The sequence below is a fragment of the Leucoraja erinacea genome, chromosome 10 (genome assembly GCF_028641065.1).
Source record: "Leucoraja erinacea ecotype New England chromosome 10, Leri_hhj_1, whole genome shotgun sequence".
In the NCBI taxonomy this organism is placed as follows: Eukaryota; Metazoa; Chordata; class Chondrichthyes; order Rajiformes; family Rajidae; genus Leucoraja; species Leucoraja erinaceus.
This window is the reverse complement of record NC_073386.1, coordinates 47,921,366-47,940,723: the sequence shown is the minus strand read 5'-3', so window position 1 is coordinate 47,940,723 and position 19,358 is coordinate 47,921,366. Positions and strand designations below refer to the sequence as shown.

Here is a 19,358-nt window from a genome sequence, read left to right as displayed (position 1 = left end):
CAGCCTATCCAAGTCACCTTGCAGTCTCCTAGCATCCTCCTCACAGCTAACACTGCCCCCCAACTTAGTGTCATCCGCAAACTTGGAGATATTGCCTTCAATTCCCTCATCCAGATCATTAATATATATTGTAAATAGCTGGGGTCCCAGTACTGAGCCTTGGGGTACCCCACTAGTCACTGCCTGCCATTGTGAAAAGGACCCGTTTACTCCTACTCTTTGCTTCCTGTTTGCCAGCCAGTTCTCTATCCACATCAATACTGAACCCCCAATGCCTTGTGCTTTAAGTTTGTATACTAATCTCTTATGTGGGACCTTGTCGAAAGCCTTCTGGAAGTCCAGATACACCACATCCACTGGTTCTCCCCTATCCACGCTACTAGTTACATCCTCGAAATATTCTATAAGAGTCAGGCCAGTATGAAGCTTTTCAAAAAGGGGGGGTGGCATGACAGGATTACAAAAAACTTAATGTGAAATAATGTGCGTGCTGCGCACATCACGAGCGTGAAGCGTGAAGTCCCTCGATGCCAGGGTCCAGGGCCCTTAAGCACACTCATGCAGCACAGGAAAAGAGGCACAACATGCCCATGTCAAACAAATGCGCCAACTGAGCTAGTCCAATTTGACAATGTTTGACTCATATCCCTCTAAACCTTTTCTATCAATGTAATTCTTGCCTGTAATGTCAAGAAAGTACCTGACCCCCATTCCGAACTTAAACTTGTGGAGAAGCCCTGTCCTTATCCATGAAGAAACATCATAGATTCTTGATTGATACGGGTGTCAGAGGTAATGGGGAGAAGGCAGGAGAATGGGTTTGAGAGGGAAAGATAGATAGAGTCATAGAGTGATACAGTGTGGAAACAGGCCCTTCGGCCCAGCATGTCTTATCTGCAATAGTCCCACCTGCCCACGTTTGATCCATATCCCTCCGAATCTGTCCTATCTATGTACCTGTCTAACTGTTTCTTAAATGTTGTGATAGTCCCTGCCTCAACTACCTCCTCTGGCAGCTTGTTCCATACACCTACCACCCTTTGTGTGAAAAACATACCACTCAGATTCCTATTAAATCTTTTGCCCTTCACCTTAAACTTATGTCCTCTGCTCCTCGATTCACTTACTCTGGGCAAAAGACACAACCATATCTATCCAAATCATAATTTTATACACCTCTATACATCCCTCATCCTCCTGTGCTCCATGAAATAGAGTCCCAGCCTACTCAACCTCTCCCTATAGCTCTGGCCCTCTAATCCTGGCAACATCTTCGTAAATCTTCACTGTACCCTTTCCAGTTTGATGACATCTTTCCTATAACATGGTGCCCAGAACTGAATACAATACTCTGAATGCGGCCTCACCAACTTCTTATGCAACTGCAACATGACCTTCCAACTTATATACTCAGCCTGACCCACAGAGTTACTCCAGCACTCTGTGAAACGTCATAGAACAGGGCAAGATTAGCAAGTTTGCTGATGATACAGAAGTGAGTAGTTTTACAGATAGTGAAGATGGTTGTGAAAGATTGCAGCAGGATCTGGATCAATTAGCCAGGTGGGCAGAGGAATGGTTGATGGTTGCATGGTTCCTTGAAGGTCGTGTCGCAGGCATATCAGGTGGTCAAAAAGTATTTTGGCACTTTGGCCTTCATCAGCCAGAGTATTGAGTATAGAAGTTGGGAGATCTTTCCCTCTCAAACCCATTCTCCTACCTTCTCCCCATTACCTCCGACACCCGTATCAATCAAGAATCTATCAATCTCCTCCCAGTGGGGGTGGCGTGGGCCCAGCAGGAGTCAGTGGGGGTGGCGTGGGCCCAGTGGGAGTGATGTGGGCCCAGCGGGGGTGGCGTAGGCCCAGTGGGGAGTCAGCGGGGGTGGCGTGGGCCCAACGGGGGTGGCGTGGGCCCAGCGGGGGTCAGCAGGGGTGGGTGGAGTGGGCCCAGGGGTGGTGGCATGGGCCCAGAGGGGGTGGCGTGGGTCCAGCAGGGGTGGCGTAGGCCCAGCGGGAGTGGCATAGGCCCAACGGGGGTGGTGTAGGCCCAGTCGGGGTGGCGTAGGCCCAGCGGGGGTCAGCGGGGGTGGTGTGGGCGGGAGATGGCTTGGGCCCCGGCGGCGGGGGGGAGGCGAGGGGAGCGGGCCCCGCCGCAGCGGCGTCTGACGTTGGGGTTACAGCCGCTGGGTTCAGATTCAGCCACTCCCGCCCGGCGACGGGAGAACAGAGAACTGGCCATTTCCAAAATGGAAACGCTGATTTTTTTTTTCCGATTTAAAAAAAAATGGTTGCATTTTTCTTACTCTGGGGGAAAAAAGGGGGTGTGGTCGCACCCAACGCACCCCCCCCTTCGGAATGAAGAGTGGATGGTGTTTGCTGAGTACATGAAGGATATTTTAACATGTAAAGACACATGAAAGAGATCGTCAGCCTGCTGATTAACATCTTTTTTATCTACTTCAAACTTTAAAGAGAAATTTATATATTTTGTATTTTGCTTCATTTCTAATTACCTTGCAATTATTTTCACAAACAATGATATATTGTGACAGGTCATTTACTTACACAATAAATCAAAAATATTAAATATAATTATCTATTTATCTTTTAAATCACGCCAACTTCTTCCCAATTCAGGAACAATTGAGATTGGTGCTGCTGAGCTCAATCATGCAGGAAGATACACGTGTATTGCAAAGAATGCTGCTGGCACTGCACGAAGACAAATCAACCTCCGTGTACAAGGTAGGCACGTATTTATATGGTTGTACTTCCATTATCAGGAATAAAATCACAATTCACTGTGAAATTAATTTCTCTGTTTTTGTTGAAAAGCCACAGCCCTGTCAAATTCCTTAATCATCCAAGGAACAATTTCACCAGGGAATGTGAATCTGTTTATTCTATTAAGAAGAAATTATTGGAGTGAATACTTTTCAGATCAAATATAATTACTTTTTGCTGTCTTTTCTCAGACCGAACCAGATTATTTGCAACCCATGGATGCTGCTTTTTGTTCACTTAATCCCAAAACCCCAATCACCTCCCTGCTCCTTGACATTCAATAGCTGCAGGCTGACGTTTGAAACTCAAATTTTAGCTTTCAAATGCCTCCATTATATTACATCTTGCATTATTTGTAATCTCTTCCACTTCTATAAAAACTCCAAGATATTGGTGCTTTTCCAAATCTAGTCTCCAAATTAAACCCACCATTTGCAGCCATACATTCAGCAGCCTAATTTTTAGAAGCCTCTCTGAAGACAACCTCCCTATCCCCCTTTCAAGATGCTCCATAGAATAAGGAGTGATCGAAGCGTACAACATTCCTAGCAGGCCTCTCAGTTTTGGTTCCAAGATGTTTCCACCAGTGGAGGAATTTCAAACAAAAGAGTTTCAAAGAGGTAGAAGATGGAGGGGTTGGTCATTTAAACATCAGATGTGGAGGAACTTATTTTTGCAGAGGGTAGAGAATCTGTGGAATTCTCTATCATGAAGGATTGAAGTGGCTGGATCATTGAAGGTGTTGAAAGAGGAAGTAGATACATTTTTGAAAGATGGGGGACATTTAATGTGATTAATTGAGACTAAAGAGAAGATGAGGTCTGGGGCAGATCAGCCATGATCGTATTAAACAGATGGCAGGCTTGAGGGGTGAAATGACCTACACCTGCTTCTATGTTCTTTCCTTCTGAAGTTCTTGTATGCCTTTTTATCCACCTTATTAATCTCCTACTGCTTCCATTCATCTGTGAACATACATTCTAAGGTTCCTTTGTCTCTCCACACCCCTCAACATCCTCCTATTTATTAATGTGCAATAAATTCCTTGTTGCATTTATTTAAACCCAATAATTAAACTAAATTCTAGACTAAATTTGTTTTGCCACTTCGCCGCCCAGTTGACCAGAGTACATTTCTCCTCCTGATGCAAAACCTTTTCTCCCTTGTAAGCGCTGTCTGCGGAGGGCGCTCGCGCGCCAAGGACTGCTCTCACCCCACCATGGGATGTTTACCCTCCTACCATCCGGGTGGCCCTACAGGTCCAAATCCGTTGCCGAACCAGCAGCGTCGAGGAAACAGATCCGGCAAGGCTGTCACTCTACTTCAAACACGTCTCCGGGACTGCCAATCAGCGCCCCGGGTCTCTTCTGGCAGAGTTCTACTGCTGCAGTTGTTACATGTAGCTGAAACATATGGATCACCTGCAACATTCTTTGTTATGCCCCTTATAGTCATTTGTGTCCACAACAAAACGCAAGGGACCAGTACTGAGCCTTGTGGAATTCCACTGGTAGCAACCTTCCAGTCACAAAAAACACCACTGAGCCTATTTTGGATCCAATTTGCCATGAATCCCATGCACTTCCACTTTGTTTTACCTGCCTGCTGTGCTGCACCTTGCCAAATACTTCCCTGAAATCCATTTGGCATTCTACTATCTCGCAGCCCTCCTCAAAACAAATCAGTCAAGCGGGTCAGATATGATCTTACCTTAACAAAACAATGCAGACTGTCCCTGATTAATCTATACCGTTCCAAATGAAGATAAACACTGCTTTTCAGAATTGATTCCAACAATAAAACTAGCTGGTGAACTAATTAGCTAATTAAATTATTTTAATTAAATTTAAAGGATTAAAGGAGGTGCCAGACCACTACTTGTCGGAAAAACTAGTGGTGTCATATGTCGTGTAATGTCATATATTGATTGGTTAAAAGTTTTATGTTTCTTTATGATTTCCCTCCCAGAACCCCCTGTGATTCAAACCCAGCCCAGCAGCCTGGAGGTGATTCTGAATAATCCCATTACTCTTCCATGTGAGGCTACTGGCACACCAAACCCCATGATTACATGGCAGAAAGAAGGCATCAGCATTAACACTGCAGGTAAAATTTGCTGCTGCATTTCAACTCCAGTCTAAGTCTGAGGTTTACTGAATTCTGCAAGTGTTCAGGATATTGAAACCATCAAGCAAGCATAATCGGCGAGACCAAACATAGACTGGGGGATTGTTTCGCTGAACGCCTACGCTCAGTCCATCTGGACCTACCTGATCTCCCAGTTGCCAAGCACTTTAATTCCCCTTCCTATTCCCACACTGACCTTTCTGTCCTAGGCCTCCACCATTGTCAGAGTGAGGTCAAACGCAAATTGGAGGAACAGCATCTCATAACTTGTTTGGGCAGCCAGTGGTAGCAATATTGATTTCTCTAACTTCAAGTAACCCTTACATCCCCCCCTCTCTCCATCCCAAGTCATACCAGCTTCAAAGTCGTCTTGTTGAGTCTCATTGTCTGTAACTCGTTTTCACCTAGGCCCACAGCTAACAATGGCCTGTTTCCTTTATCATTGTTACTTTTTTGGACATTGTTACTGCTGCCTGACCCGCTGAGTTACTCCAGCTTTTTGTGTCTAAGCAAGTACTACATCTCATTTCTGTATTCAAATCTTGGATAACCATCACAGAATTAATGAAATAATTGGTAGCATTTCTGTACTAAGGTCCAAAGAATAACTATCATGCTTCAGCATAGTATGGTGCAACTCAAGGTATTACTATGTCTTGTGCAGAAGGAGATTACACTGTCCTACCTAATGGGGGCCTTCAGATTGCACGAGCTGCAGTGAAGGATACAGGAACGTATATGTGTGTTGCACAGAACCCATCTGGCACAGCGCTGGGGAAGATTCGGCTGAGAGTGCTGGGTAAGTTTCTCTGTAAATCCCTAATCCCAGCGTAAGATAGTGCCAAATTAAGGCAATATTTCAGTTCACTTTTATTGTTTTTGTCACAAAGTGTGGGACTGTTGTCTTCTCATGGCCACCCACATTTATAATGAGCCAGTGATTGAACTGCCACAGATAGTGAAAAGATCCCGACTACCAATCTTTAATGACTAAAGCGCAGGTCCTGACCCGAAACACCGCCTATCCATGTTTACTGGAGATGCTGCCTGATCCGCTAGTTACTTTTTTTTTAAAATTAGCATCTGCAGTTCCCTATTTCTGCAGTATTTATTATTCTATGATGAAATAGCATTATTAATAAATGGCAAAAATATTGAATGCAGCAGATAACAGTAAAAAATATCTTCCCTTATCACTCTGATAGGTTACCACCTAAGCCCTGTACACGCCAGGGAGCACCTTGAGTTCAATCCCTCAGCCTATGAGGTACAGCTTGTGGTGACTGACCAGGCCACTCCTGCCTTGACATACAGTGCTTGCATAGCTGAGTAGTGAACCCCAGAGAGTGGTTTTCTCCAGAGATGCTGCCTGTCTCACTGAGTTACTCCAGCATTTTGTGCCTGCGTTTGGCTGAGTGGTAAACCTGTTAGCCATATACAATTGCAATGTCAGCTTCCCCTTTGATATAGCATTATGTTTTGCACTGATCCCTTCCCCCATCAGGCCTGAGTAAACAAGCTTGACTACATTACCCCTCTCCTGCCTGGTATCTGTGTACATGCAAATATTAACATGTTAAAATGCCATAATTTCTGAATTCCAGGTGGTCATTTACAACTTCCATATTACAGTTGAGTTACTTGAAAATGGATTTACAGGTGGGAACATTTCCAAAGGGAAAGCACAAATGTCTCTGTCTGATTCTGTTATTGAAATCAGCTACTTGCATTTTAACATGAAACCCCTGTGGACAGTCAACAGATGTCAACAGTCACATTCACACCCCCTTCTCTCTGTCTCACACTGCAGTACATTTGGACATTCGTAGCGCTTGGCTCCTTTCGAGCCTGCTAGGATATTATATTTCCGGTTAATTTCTAGATTTGTGGCCAGAAACCCTCTTTTGTACAGCCAACTGGTCCCATTAATGTAGTTATGGAGTTACAGAAATAGGCCTATCATCTTGCTGAACCTCAGCCACCCACTTATCCTAATCACGCATTCAGTTGTGTTTTTTATTGTCCCCATATTCTCAACAACCTCCCCCAGATTTGCCCACGCTCCAAACACTTGGGGCTCCTTATAATAGATAATTAGCCTCCCATCCAGCATTCTGACTGTGTGTGGAAACCAGAGCATCGGGAGAGAAACCTATTTGCAATCACTGGGAGAATGTGCAAACTCCACACAGAACTGCGACTGGGGTCAGAATTGAACCTGGGTCTTGGCTACTTTGAAACAGCAATCCTATTTTGTCCACCACTGTGCCACCTTTAATTACATTAAGCCACTTCCTCCAAGGAACACTGAATGTGTTCAATGTCTGTAAAGGCCTGTTAGCCAGGTGTTTTTTTTTCCACCATAGTTGTTTTGCTTATGGGCACACCGCATGCTATTTAACCCAGTAAGTTACAGGAAAGAGCAGCTATTCTGGAGTTATTGGTTACTAGTTTATTATTGCCATGTATATTGAGGTACAATTAAAAACTTTTGATTGCATGCTATCCAATGAAATCAAATCACACTTTACACGAGTACAATTAAGGCGTACACAAGTACTGCAGGTAGTCCAAAGTGAAAAATACCACCGTTCAGAAAACAATTCACAGCATTGTAGAGTTACAGTTCCAGAGGAAAAGTCCAATGTTCCAAGGTTGGAAAATTGGGACTACACCCCATCCTATGGGAGAACTTCACAGTAGTCTGATAACAGAGGGGAAGAAGTTGTTCCTGAGTCTGGTGGTAAATGCTTTCAGGCTTTTGTATCTTCTACCCAATGGGACATGGGAGAAGAAGGAATGACAGGGGTGAAAATAGTACTTGATTATGTTGGCTGTTCTCCCAAGGCAGCATGCTGAATGCTGCCTTGCCCTGAATGCAGCAGGCCTCGATTCACTGCTGCCCTCTTCAGCATCTGTAGATTACTCATGGGGTCCAACAGGGCAGTGAACTTGTGCAGATTTCCCAGCTCTTAGGCTGGAAAATGGTTCACTACCCCACATTAGATTAAACATGGGCATAAATACAGTGCTTCCTCCAAAATGAACAGGAGATATTGGGGGGGGGGGGGGGGGGATATGTGGGATTCATTTTGTTGCTTATGTTAGTTTCTGAAGTTTTAAGTGTGTGTGTGTCTGTGTGTTAAATCTTTTTTTTTTAAATTATATGAACACGCTATTAATTTTTAAAGATACCAAATGGTTCTGAACATTAACAAAGAGCAAAGACCATCAGTAGCAATAATGACTGACGATGTTGAGCCCACGGGGATAAGCCTCGTTGACTGCTGGGGCTAGTATGGTGCAGTGGAACTGTGTTGAGATGTTGGCCATGGCACAGGTTTGGAGCTGAGCTCCTGGGGGATGATTCTACCTGGGCCCATGATGGATGGTTCCCAGTGGCTGGGAGCTATTGATTGCAGGGTAATGGAAAATCTGCCCCATAGTATTATCCGAAGTGAATTGAATTGGTTCTAACAAGGGATGACTATTGCATATTCCTGCCTGTGATTGTTGGTTTTCTTTGATTAATCCTTTTTCCAGTCAAGTCCAAACAACAGACTGTTCCTTACAGCAAGAGTTTAATTTAAACACAATGGGTTTTGGTTCTTGTATATCATAAATCACTTTCTGAATTTTTTAGAATAACTACTTTTCTATAAGAATTCTGATCAACACTTAGCTGCAACTTTTAATTGGGGGATTACAGTTCTCTTCTATTATACTTGCGGTAACAACAAATATTTACTGCCACAACCTCAACTTGTCACAAGAGACTGCAGGTACTGAAATCTTGAGCAAAACGCAAACTGCTGAAGGTCTGAAGAAGGGTTCTGAGCTGAACATTGTCTGTCCATTTCCCTGCACAAATGCTGCCTTGCCTACTGGGTTAGATACATTGACAATAGATGCAGGAGTAGGCCATTTGGCCCTTCGAGCCTGCACTACCATTCAATGTGATCATGGCTGATCATCCACAATCCACAGGGGCGGAAAACCCGGGGGGGGAGCCAGAGGGGACACGTCCCCCCCCCATGTTTTGAGAGGTGGGCGACATCCCCGCCAGGTTAACCTGCCTGGGCTTGCCGGAAATATGGTCAGCGCGGAGAAGCAGCGCTGGTATCCCGTCAGTCCAGACAGGGCTGTTAGTTAACCCGGTGAGACAGGCAGTTGAGCTGCATTTTGCGCTGGATTGAGCCTCCGAGCCTCGCGTGCATGTGCGAATGTGCGCATGCGCGCGCGGCCGCCAAAAAATTGTGTCCCCCTCCCCGTCCCCTCCATGTTTTGATAGTGAGTTCCGTTCGTGTCCACAATCAGTACCATGTTCCTGCCTTCTCCCTTGACTCTGTAAGCCCTAAGAGCTCTATCTTAGTTGGTTAAGTGACAATAAACGCAAACTTGAACAAACTCTCTTTTGAATGCATCCAGTGAATCGGCCTCCACTGAGGCAGAGAATTCCACAAATTCATAACTCTCTGCGTGAAAAAATGTTTCCTCATCTCAGTTCTAAATGGCCTACTGCCTTATTCTTAAACAGTGGCCCCTGGTTCTGGACTCACCGCAAACATCAGAAACATGTTTCCTGCATCTTGTGTATCCAATCCCTTATATGTTTCTATAAGATCCTCTCCCATCCTTCTAAAATCCAGTGAATACAAGCCCAGCTGCTCCATTCTCTCAGCATATGACAGTCCCGCCATCCCGAGAATTAACCTGATGAACCTACGCTGCACTCCCTCAAGTCTCCTTCCTCAAATTAGGAGACTAAAACTGCACACAATACTCCAGATGTGGTCTCACCAGGGCCCTGTATATTTGCAGAGGACCTCTTTGCTCCTATACTCAACTCCACTCGTTATGAAGACCAACATGCCATTAGCTTTTTTCACTGCCTGCATGCTTACTTTCAGTGACTGATGTACAAGGACACCCAGGTCTCGTTGTACTTCCCCTTTTCCTAACCTGACACCATTCAGATAATAATCTGCCTTCCTGTTCTTGCCACCAAGTGGATAACCTCACATTTATTCACATTATACTGCATCTGCCCACTCACACATCCTGTCCAGGTCACCCTGCATCCTCATAGCATCCTCTTCACAGTTATCACTGTCACCCAGCCTTGTGTCATCTGCAAATTTGCTAATGGCACTTTTAATTCCTCATTTAAATCATTAATGTATATTGTAAATAGCTGCGGTCCCAGAACCGAGCCTTGCGATATCCACTAGTCACTGCCTGCCATTCTGAAAGGGGCCTGTTAATCCCTACTCTTTGTTTCCTCTCTGCCAACCAATTTTCTATCCATGTTAATATCCTACCTCCAATACCATGTGCTCTAATGTTGCCCACTAATCTCCTGTGTGTGACCTTATCAAAGGCTTTCTGAGAGTCCAGGTACACTACATCCACTGACTCTCCCTCGTCCATTTTACCTGTTACATCCTCAAAAAATTCCAGAAGGTTAGTCAAGCATGATTTCCCATTCGTAAATCCATGCTGACTTGGACCGTTCCTGTTACTGCTATCCAAATTACATCTATAATAATCAACTCCAGCATCTTCTCCACCACCAATGTCAGTGGTCTATAATTCCCTGCTTTCTCTCTCCCTCCTTTCTTAAAAAGTGGGATAACATAAGCAACCCTCCAATCCACATGAACTGATCCAGAATCTATAGAACATCGGAAAATGATTACCAATACATCCACGATTTCTAGAGCCGCTTCCTTGAGTACCCTGGGATGCAGACCATTAGGCTCTGGGGATTTATCAGCCTTCAGTCCCATCAGTCTACCCAACACCATTTCTTGACTAATGTGAATTTCCTTCAATTCCTCCATCACCCTAGGTCCTCTGTCCCCTAGTACATCTAGGAGATTTTTTGTGCAATATTGACACTTATGATGTTATCTTCTTCCTCTCCAATTGCAGATTAAAATTTATCATCTTACTTGGCACAACCTCCTGATGGTTCCTTTACCTTGAGTTCCCTTATCAAATCCGATCATTACACAACACTAAATCCAGAATTGCCTTCTTCCTGGTACGCTCCAGTACATCCAGTTCTACGAATCCATATCGGAGGCGCTCTACAAACTCCCTTTCTTGGGGTTCAGTACCAACTTGATTTTCCCAGTCTACCTGCATGTTGAAATCTCCCATACCACCAGAGCATTACCTTTGTTACATTGCCAATTTTAACTCCTGATGCAACTTGCACCCTATATCCAGGCTACTGTTTGGGGGCCTGTAGATAACTCCCATTAGGGTCTTTTTACCCTTACAATTTCTCAGTTCTATCCACAATGACTAGATCTTCTGATTCTATGTCACCCTCACAAGGGACTGAATTTCATTCCTTATCAACAGAGCTACCCCACCCCCTTTGCCCACCTGTCTTTTTCGATAGGACATATACCCGTGAATATTCAATTCCCAGCTCTGACCCTCTTGCAGCCACGTCTCTGTAATTCCCACAACATCATACTCACCAATTTCTAACTGAGCCTCAAGCTCATCCACTTTATTTCTTGTACTTTGCGCATTCATAAATAACACTTTTAATTTGGTATTCACCTCCCCTCTCACACTGGTTCCTATTTCACCTGACCTTACTCTCTTATCCCTTCTTGAACCTTCCGTCCCATTAATTCGGGTGTCTTTCGTAACTTTTCCTATACTCTCTTCCCCTTTAACTCCATCCTTATTCTCCCAGTTTGTCAACCCCTCCTGGGTTCCTACAGCAGTTTTCTTTTTGTTTGTTTATCCAGTCAATCTTTACCTATGAACACAGAAATTAATGTTGCTATAATATATGCAGCACCATGCAACTGTTGTCCAATGAGTGCAAGTGAAAGGTAAAGAATGCAGTGGTGCCTACTGTATGAAGTTATCAGGTTGTATTTTTCAAAATGGTATCATGTTCCAATCTATTTGTGATATTACAAATATTATTCTTCTGAACTAACATCCCTTATGAGTTCACTATCACTAAACATTAAGTTGTATAATATTTCACTTTGTTCTTGCCATTTCCTTTCTACATTGATAATAAAGCTGTTTCTCCAGGGAGTTGGGCTGTGGAACCTCTTCAGTGTTTCTTTCATCTTATGATCCTGTGTTTAAAATCTGATCCTGATGTTTATTGTTTGGTTCTCATTTGATGCCATCTCCACCACAGGGTTTGTTTTTAAAAATAAATCAAATTTGCTGTCTACATTTTTCAATGATGTGTTTAGATGTATATTTGTTAACTTCCTTTCATTTTGAAGTGCCCCCAGTCATAATGGCTCATCCAACAAACTATATCGTTGCTTTGGATAAACCTGTCACCATGGTTTGTGAGGCCAAAGGACACCCAAATCCTGAAGTCACCTGGAACAAAGATGGACATGCGGTTTTGGAGAGCATTCGCCAGAGGATCCTCAGTACTGGAGCTCTGCAGATTGCCTTTGCCCAGTCCCAGGACACTGGGAGATACACCTGTACAGCATCCAACCCTGCAGGATCCAGCAACTCTGTCATGGTTCTGACAGTTCACAGTAAGAGTTACTTTATGCGGTTACCTACATCAACATCCTCTTCTTTAAGATCAGTCGTTCATCTAACTGTAGGTCGTATCCATGCATGCTGTTAAACACTACAACCTCAAATAAGTTCTGAACTACATAGACTATTATTGTTATTATTGCATATATATATGATCTATATATATGTGTATTTGTGAGTATTGCATATATACACTCACTGAATATACACCCACTATTATATTGTTTACAGTGTACCTAAGTTTACATATTCTGTTGTGCTGCTGCAAGTAAGAATTTCATTATTCTATCTAGGACACATGACAATAAAACACTCTTGATTCTTGCTCCACTCTTTGATGCTTGTACTGTGACCTAAAAATCCTTAAAGAATTCAGCCGAGGCAGATCTATCAAAACAATTAACGTTGAAATTGTTTTCACTGTAACAGCAATAGTATTAATCATCCTCCTGTCGTAAAGAAAAGTCGAGGCCACACTGTCTAGTTTCCTGCAGCACTCTGCAGCGTGCCTGCATTTCACCGACTCAGCCATTTTTAGCCCTCTGTTCAACAGCGTATTTGAAGTACACAGTAGCTGGGGAAAAGGTAGCTGGATGATAAAAACAGCTTGCCGATAAAACTTCAGACTGACTCCACTGTACTTTCCCCACCCCACCTGATGGATTCTACCCCACTATTTCAGCATGTGCAGGGTCAGCTCATAGGTCACGGGGGTTAAATGTACAGGAATTCTTGACCACAAGGTCAAGGAGAGAAGTGCTGAACGTAAGCCAATCATTTGCACAGAAGCAAAGAGATTTACAAAGCCAAGTTCCTGTTTATCAGTCATCAGCTAGAAAGTGACATTATGCTTTTTTGTCGACAAACTACACAGTTATTACATAGGCTTTATAGAGTAGAATCAACTGAAAGAAAAATAAGTTGTTTGTGGAAAGGTGCCACAAAAGTCAGAAAGTCCAGCATGTATAAAGTTATTGGACAAGGCTCTATCAAATGATGCTCCCGACATGGAGTTATGATTTACACCAAGCTGTATTATTCAATCTGCCCTTTACAGTTCCGCCCTCCATCCGCACCTCAACCACTGAGTTCAGCACGACTGAAGAATCTCGGGGAATAATACCCTGCCGTGCTGACGGAGTTCCTGCGCCAGTGCTGACCTGGCAGAAAGACGGCAAATCCGTGCAGGAAACTCCAGGAAAATACAGATTGTTGCGGTCAGGAGAGCTCATTGTGGAAAATGCAGCGGTGAGTTAGAAGAAAAAAACTTTAATGATTGTCCTCTGCCCTTGATAGTGAAATTCAAAATCATGTTTGTGATGAGAGATTAGAGGATTTTTTTAATGAAAAGTAACAAACATGGACTTTTGAGGTCATCACTGAGTATATTTAAGTCTAAAAGTGACGTTTTAGGATACATAGGGGAATTGATATTAGGGATATGGACAAGCAGAATGGTGGATCAGATTCAGAGGACTGCAGGGATAACTCCTGCTTCCATTTCTCATGCTGTGCAGTAGTAGGACTGGGTCTAAAAATATTGGTTGCCAGGAGACAAAGGGGGCCCACTTCATCAGGGGCCCATTTGCCATCGTGCAAGCTGACACCCTGGCCAGTCCGCCACTGTGTGCAGTGGTTATTTTTTGTTCAATTGCTGGCATAATGTGACCTATTTTGAAAATGTGCAGATGTGTAATAGTTACATAGTGAAAATATCACAATGTGTGTAAGCTATAAGGAACACCCGACCTGCATTTTCCAAGGGATAACACACCTTGTACGCGTGCTTGATGAACCAGCCACTCCACGTCTCCCTGGGGATGCACAGAAGTGATTACTATTGAGGTCAAGGTGTAACGGCCGGTCTGGTTAAGAAAAGCCCCGCTGTTGTGTATCACTCTTGTGCTGGGCAACTCTTAATCCTCTTATGGTGACTCCACTGAACCATGAACATGAGGCGAGTCAAAACACTCGAGACCTGTTTCACAAACGTCTTGTACAGGCTGATTTTTTTATTTTTTTTTAGGATATCCATCAACCAACACTTCTCTTTTGTCAATTTTCCTCAAAGCCAAAGTACTTCACATTTTGTTCACTGGACAGATCTTTGATCTTGGCCTTCAAATGATTGCACTTTTTGCTATTCTCCACCCACACGTTGTTCAACAATTGGTTCCAGATTCTCCAGGACTATAACAACTTTGCTACTTTCAGGAGTGACATTTCTGGATTGATTTTTCGTACATGTGAAATGCACTTTTGTCACATTGAACATTGCCAGCAATCCATTTTTGCAATAGCCACATTTCAACATCACTTTTGCAACTGACCACAAAGCAAATTGGCAGCATTGACTTAACCTTTGAAAGATGTGAGGAAACAATCCCATAGAAAATCGTATCTGGGTTTTCAATGAATCATGAAAATGTCTCTGGTACCTGGGAGATGCCAGACAGCGATCCAACAGTAAAGTTTCGGCCCAAAACATTGCCTATTTCCTTTGCTCCATAGATGCTGCCGCACCCGCTGAGTTTCTCCAACACTTTTGTCTACCTTCGATTTTCCAGCATCTGTTCCTTCTTGAACAGTAACTCTAGAAATATCAGAGATGCAGATTGTCACCTTTCCTGGTTCACTTGATGGGAAGAGACGAGCAGGGACATGGAAAGATCAGGATTTTCTGATGTGCTGACTTTAGGATTTTGACTGATGCTGTCTAATTGTATTTTTCTTTCATTTTCTGTCAGCTTGATGATGCTGGCAGCTACACTTGTATTGCTACCAATGTGGCCGGCCGTGATACCGGGACTGTCACCCTGAATGTCTACACCCATCCTACATTTTCAGAACTGCCAGGCGATGTATCTCTCAACAAGGGGGAACACTTAGCATTGAATTGTGCAGCTAACGGTATTCCTACACCCAAAATTGCCTGGACTTTCAACAACAACATTATACCCGGTAAGACTTCCAAAGGCAATGGCATAACCTGATTGACTGTCTGTTTATTGATACATTAATGTAAGGAACTTACAGGGTTACAGACAATAAGTAGGGGAGTAGAACTATACGCAGCTGCTCCTTCAAGGACCGGCTATAGTTATTGTGGGCAGGATAAGTCTCTGCTGTAAAATTCTTTGAAAATACAAAAAAGTTTTAAAACCTTTCATCAAACCAATCACAGAAAATCCTGTATTATCCTTTCTTCCAAATATAAACTATAAAATATTACTTTTAACCATGTATTGAGTAATATGTTGAAGTCCCAAATTCAGGAGCAGAAGACGTCGTATAACTTTACACTGACTATGTACATTTTGTTCCTACAGCTCGATACGATAATGTTAATGGGCACAGTGAATTGGTCATTGAAAAAGTGTCCAAGGATGATTCAGGCACATATGTTTGTACAGCAGAAAACCGAGTGGGATCCATCAAAGCCATTGGATTTGTGTATGTCAAAGGTGAATGAGTGAATTATTTTACTTTCACATACCAGCCCTATAAATGCAATTCACTAATTTTCCTGATCTCCACTGTAGTAGAATACTTTTAAGAACATGTACAGAATAAGAAGGTAAATTGCTAACATTAACCAATTGCTTTAAGTATTGAAGCAAATATGGAGAACCCTGTATTTATAGCTGAGAACTATTCACATATGTAAGGAGAAAAGCTGATTAGAGTTTCAGATAAACTTATTAATCTGAGATTGTACTAAGTCCACGTCGACCAGCGATTCCCATACACAAGCACTATCCCACACACTAAAGACAATTTAGAATCTTTACTAAAGCCAATTCCTACAAAAGGAGGAAACTGTAGCACCCACGGAAAATCCATGCGGTTGCAGGGAGAATACAAACTCCATACATACAGCACCTGTAGTCAGGATTAAACCCGGGTCTCTGGCAATGTAAGGCAGCAACTGTACTGCTGCACCACCATGCTCTGCCTAAATGAATACACACCACGGCATCTTTAAAAGGGCTGAGACTATGGCCATAAATAAGGTAACAGACAGATGTTTTATATTAATTATGAAAATGTACCTGCTCCCAGAGAGATCCAAGTGAAAAAAGTAATGTTCCTCCAAGCAGGCTGATGGCAGATTAATCAACAGCAATAACAACATATTGTTACCATAAGGAGCAGTCGGGAGAAAATTACCATGTTCTGCATAATTGTTCTATGCTGTATGTCATGTTGTGGTGCCATGATGCAAGATTCCAGTATGAGGCACAGCATTATTTTAGTTGAATATTAAGTACCAACTCTCTCTTCTCAGAGCCTCCAATCTTTGATGGTGATTTCAATCCAAACCGCATCGAGTCGCTTGGAGGAAATGCTATCCTAAACTGTGAGGTGCGAGGTGATCCACCCCCTACTATTCAGTGGAGTAAGAAAGGAATCCATATTCAGATCAGCAACAGGATTCGCCAACTCCACAACGGTTCACTGGCTATCTACGGCACTGTGGTAAGCCAGGGAGACTGAAAAGGAAGAATTATTGAATCCACGATTGTCTAATCATTTCAATACAAATACAAATACCCATTCAAGACATTATGGAACTGGTTAATCCGCACTGTAGTTTGTTCATAAAGTAATTTAGGAAAACAATCTACAAAAATAAAATTATTTCCTTAAATTTGTGAATACAGTATTTTAACGCCAAACGTCACAATGAAATGTCATTAATATCACTATTTAGAGAAAAATGTTTGATTACATTTAAAAGCCGTAGCTTTACTTTCTATTGAACCGTATTATCATAGCTGCTCATGTTAGTCGTTTTTGAATCAGTAATTTAAAAGTTGCAGTTATGGCATGTTTATGTACAAATGTTTTGTGTTCACGATAGACTCTAATCTTTTATTATAGGCAATGATGTTAAATTTTATTTAAATAATACCTTATTTTGTTCCTTCAAAATGTAGTGAAAGTAAATTTTCATGTAGTGCTTACATTGTAAAATGCATCGTAAGAAATAGTTGAATACCATCCTCAAAGCACACTATTTAAAATGTTATATCCAGGTGGAGTGGGGGAAGGGATCAAATATTCTTGTCAGTTTAATGTGAACTACAAATTTGAGTTATTGCACAATTTAGGATATTGATCATGGAAACTGGTCCTTTGGGCCTCCAAGTCAATGCCAACCACACACCCAACCACACACTAATCCAAATGTATTCTCCCTTTTTTCTCAGCTGCTTCCCCGAGATTCTATTTCTACCATTCCATTCACCTACACACTGGGGGCAATTTACAGTAACCAATTAAGCTATCAACTCACATGTCTTTGTATTTTGTTTAGTTTAGAGGTACAGCGCAGAAACAGGCCCTTCAGCTCACCGAGTCCACACCGACCAGCGATCCCCACATATTAACACTACCTAGCACACACTAGGGACAATTATACATTTCACATTTATACAGTTATACAAAACCAATGAACCTACAAACCTGTATGCCTTTGGAGTGTGGGAGGAAACCAAAGATGTCGGAGAAAACCCACGCAGGTCACAAGGAGACGTACAAACTCCGGACAGACTAGCACCCGTAGTCAGGATTGAACCCTGGTCTCTGGCGTTGTATGGCAGCAACTCTACCGCTGCGCCACCGTGCCATATTTGGGATATAAGAAGACATCAGAGCATTCAAAACAAACCTATTGATAGTACCAGAGATCAGGACTGAATCCAGATTGCTGAACCTATGAGACCACAGCTCCAACCAGCAGCACCACTATGCTGCCCAAATTAGGACCATGGAAATCGCAGGACATGGAAACATGTTCAGGAGGTATCATATAGTATGCTTTTCTTCATAGTTTTCTGGCCACAGAGTAGTCTTTACCAAAGGTAGACAAAAATGCTGGAGAAACTCAGCTGGTGCGGGCAGTCTGAAGAAGTGTTTCGGCCCAAAACGTTGCCTATTTCCTACCCTACATAGATGCTGCTGCACCCGCTGAGTTTCTCCAGCATTTTTGTCTACCTTCGATTTTCCAGCATCTGCAGTTCCTTCTTGAACATAGTCTTTACCAACTAGGATGAATTTGCAGTTTTCCCATCAGGAAATTCATAGTGATGGAGATGGGAAATTATAAGTTTATATCAAGGCATTACATTTTATACTTTCAAAACATAAGATACTTTTGCAAACATTTAAACCCTCTCATCTGTTACTACCTTTCACTTGCCAGGCTTTGTCCCAGCCCCACCTCTCTTCAAGCTTCTCACCCCCCAATTACAATCAGTCTGAAGAAGGGTCACGGCCTGAGACTCCAGAGATGCTGCCTGACCCGTTAAGTTACTCCAATGCTTTGGGTCATGTTACCCCTAGAATTGGTTTGGCCTGGAGAAAAACTAAATGAATTAGCACAAGTTAAAACAATTATATTACCCTGCTCTCTGCTTAGAGTATGTATCCACATAGTGTTTGTACAAGGAAAGTGAAACCATGTGGACAGAATTTGTTAATAAATTTGTTCATCCTTGATATTTTAATCTTTTTTGTTTCTAGAATGAAGATGCAGGAGACTATAAGTGCATTGCCATTAATGATGCCGGCGTGATTGAGCGCAGTGTGACCCTGACTCTGCAGAGTAAGTCTGTGTATTGGAATTACTTACATTAGCTCAAATATTAAAATATTCATAATAACTATTAAGGAAACATAATGTTATGCCCATCATAACAAATTGTTGTGAATGGAGGTGAATATCATTTTATTTAGAAAAACTTAGTCATAAATCACTGACTCACAGAGAATGCATCTCATTCCGACCAGGATTCATCCCTTTGGATTTAAGATTTTCTTCCATTATTTAGAAAATATAATCAAAAATTTCCGAACTTTCTTTCACCCTCATTGCAATTCGTTCCAGAT

The 19,358-nt window shown here is 42.6% G+C and overlaps 1 protein-coding gene across 1 annotated transcript in view; it reads left to right on the top strand.

Annotated features, from left to right (window-relative positions):
* hmcn1 (hemicentin 1) overlaps window positions 1-19,358 on the top strand; it is a 376,776-nt gene that overhangs the window by 318,357 nt on the left and 39,061 nt on the right. The window contains 9 exon segments of the mRNA XM_055642165.1: window positions 2,640-2,747; window positions 4,755-4,892; window positions 5,578-5,712; window positions 12,188-12,457; window positions 13,522-13,712; window positions 15,212-15,425; window positions 15,794-15,928; window positions 16,753-16,943; window positions 18,993-19,074. Of these exon segments, the coding sequence (XP_055498140.1) occupies window positions 2,640-2,747; window positions 4,755-4,892; window positions 5,578-5,712; window positions 12,188-12,457; window positions 13,522-13,712; window positions 15,212-15,425; window positions 15,794-15,928; window positions 16,753-16,943; window positions 18,993-19,074 (1,464 nt within the window).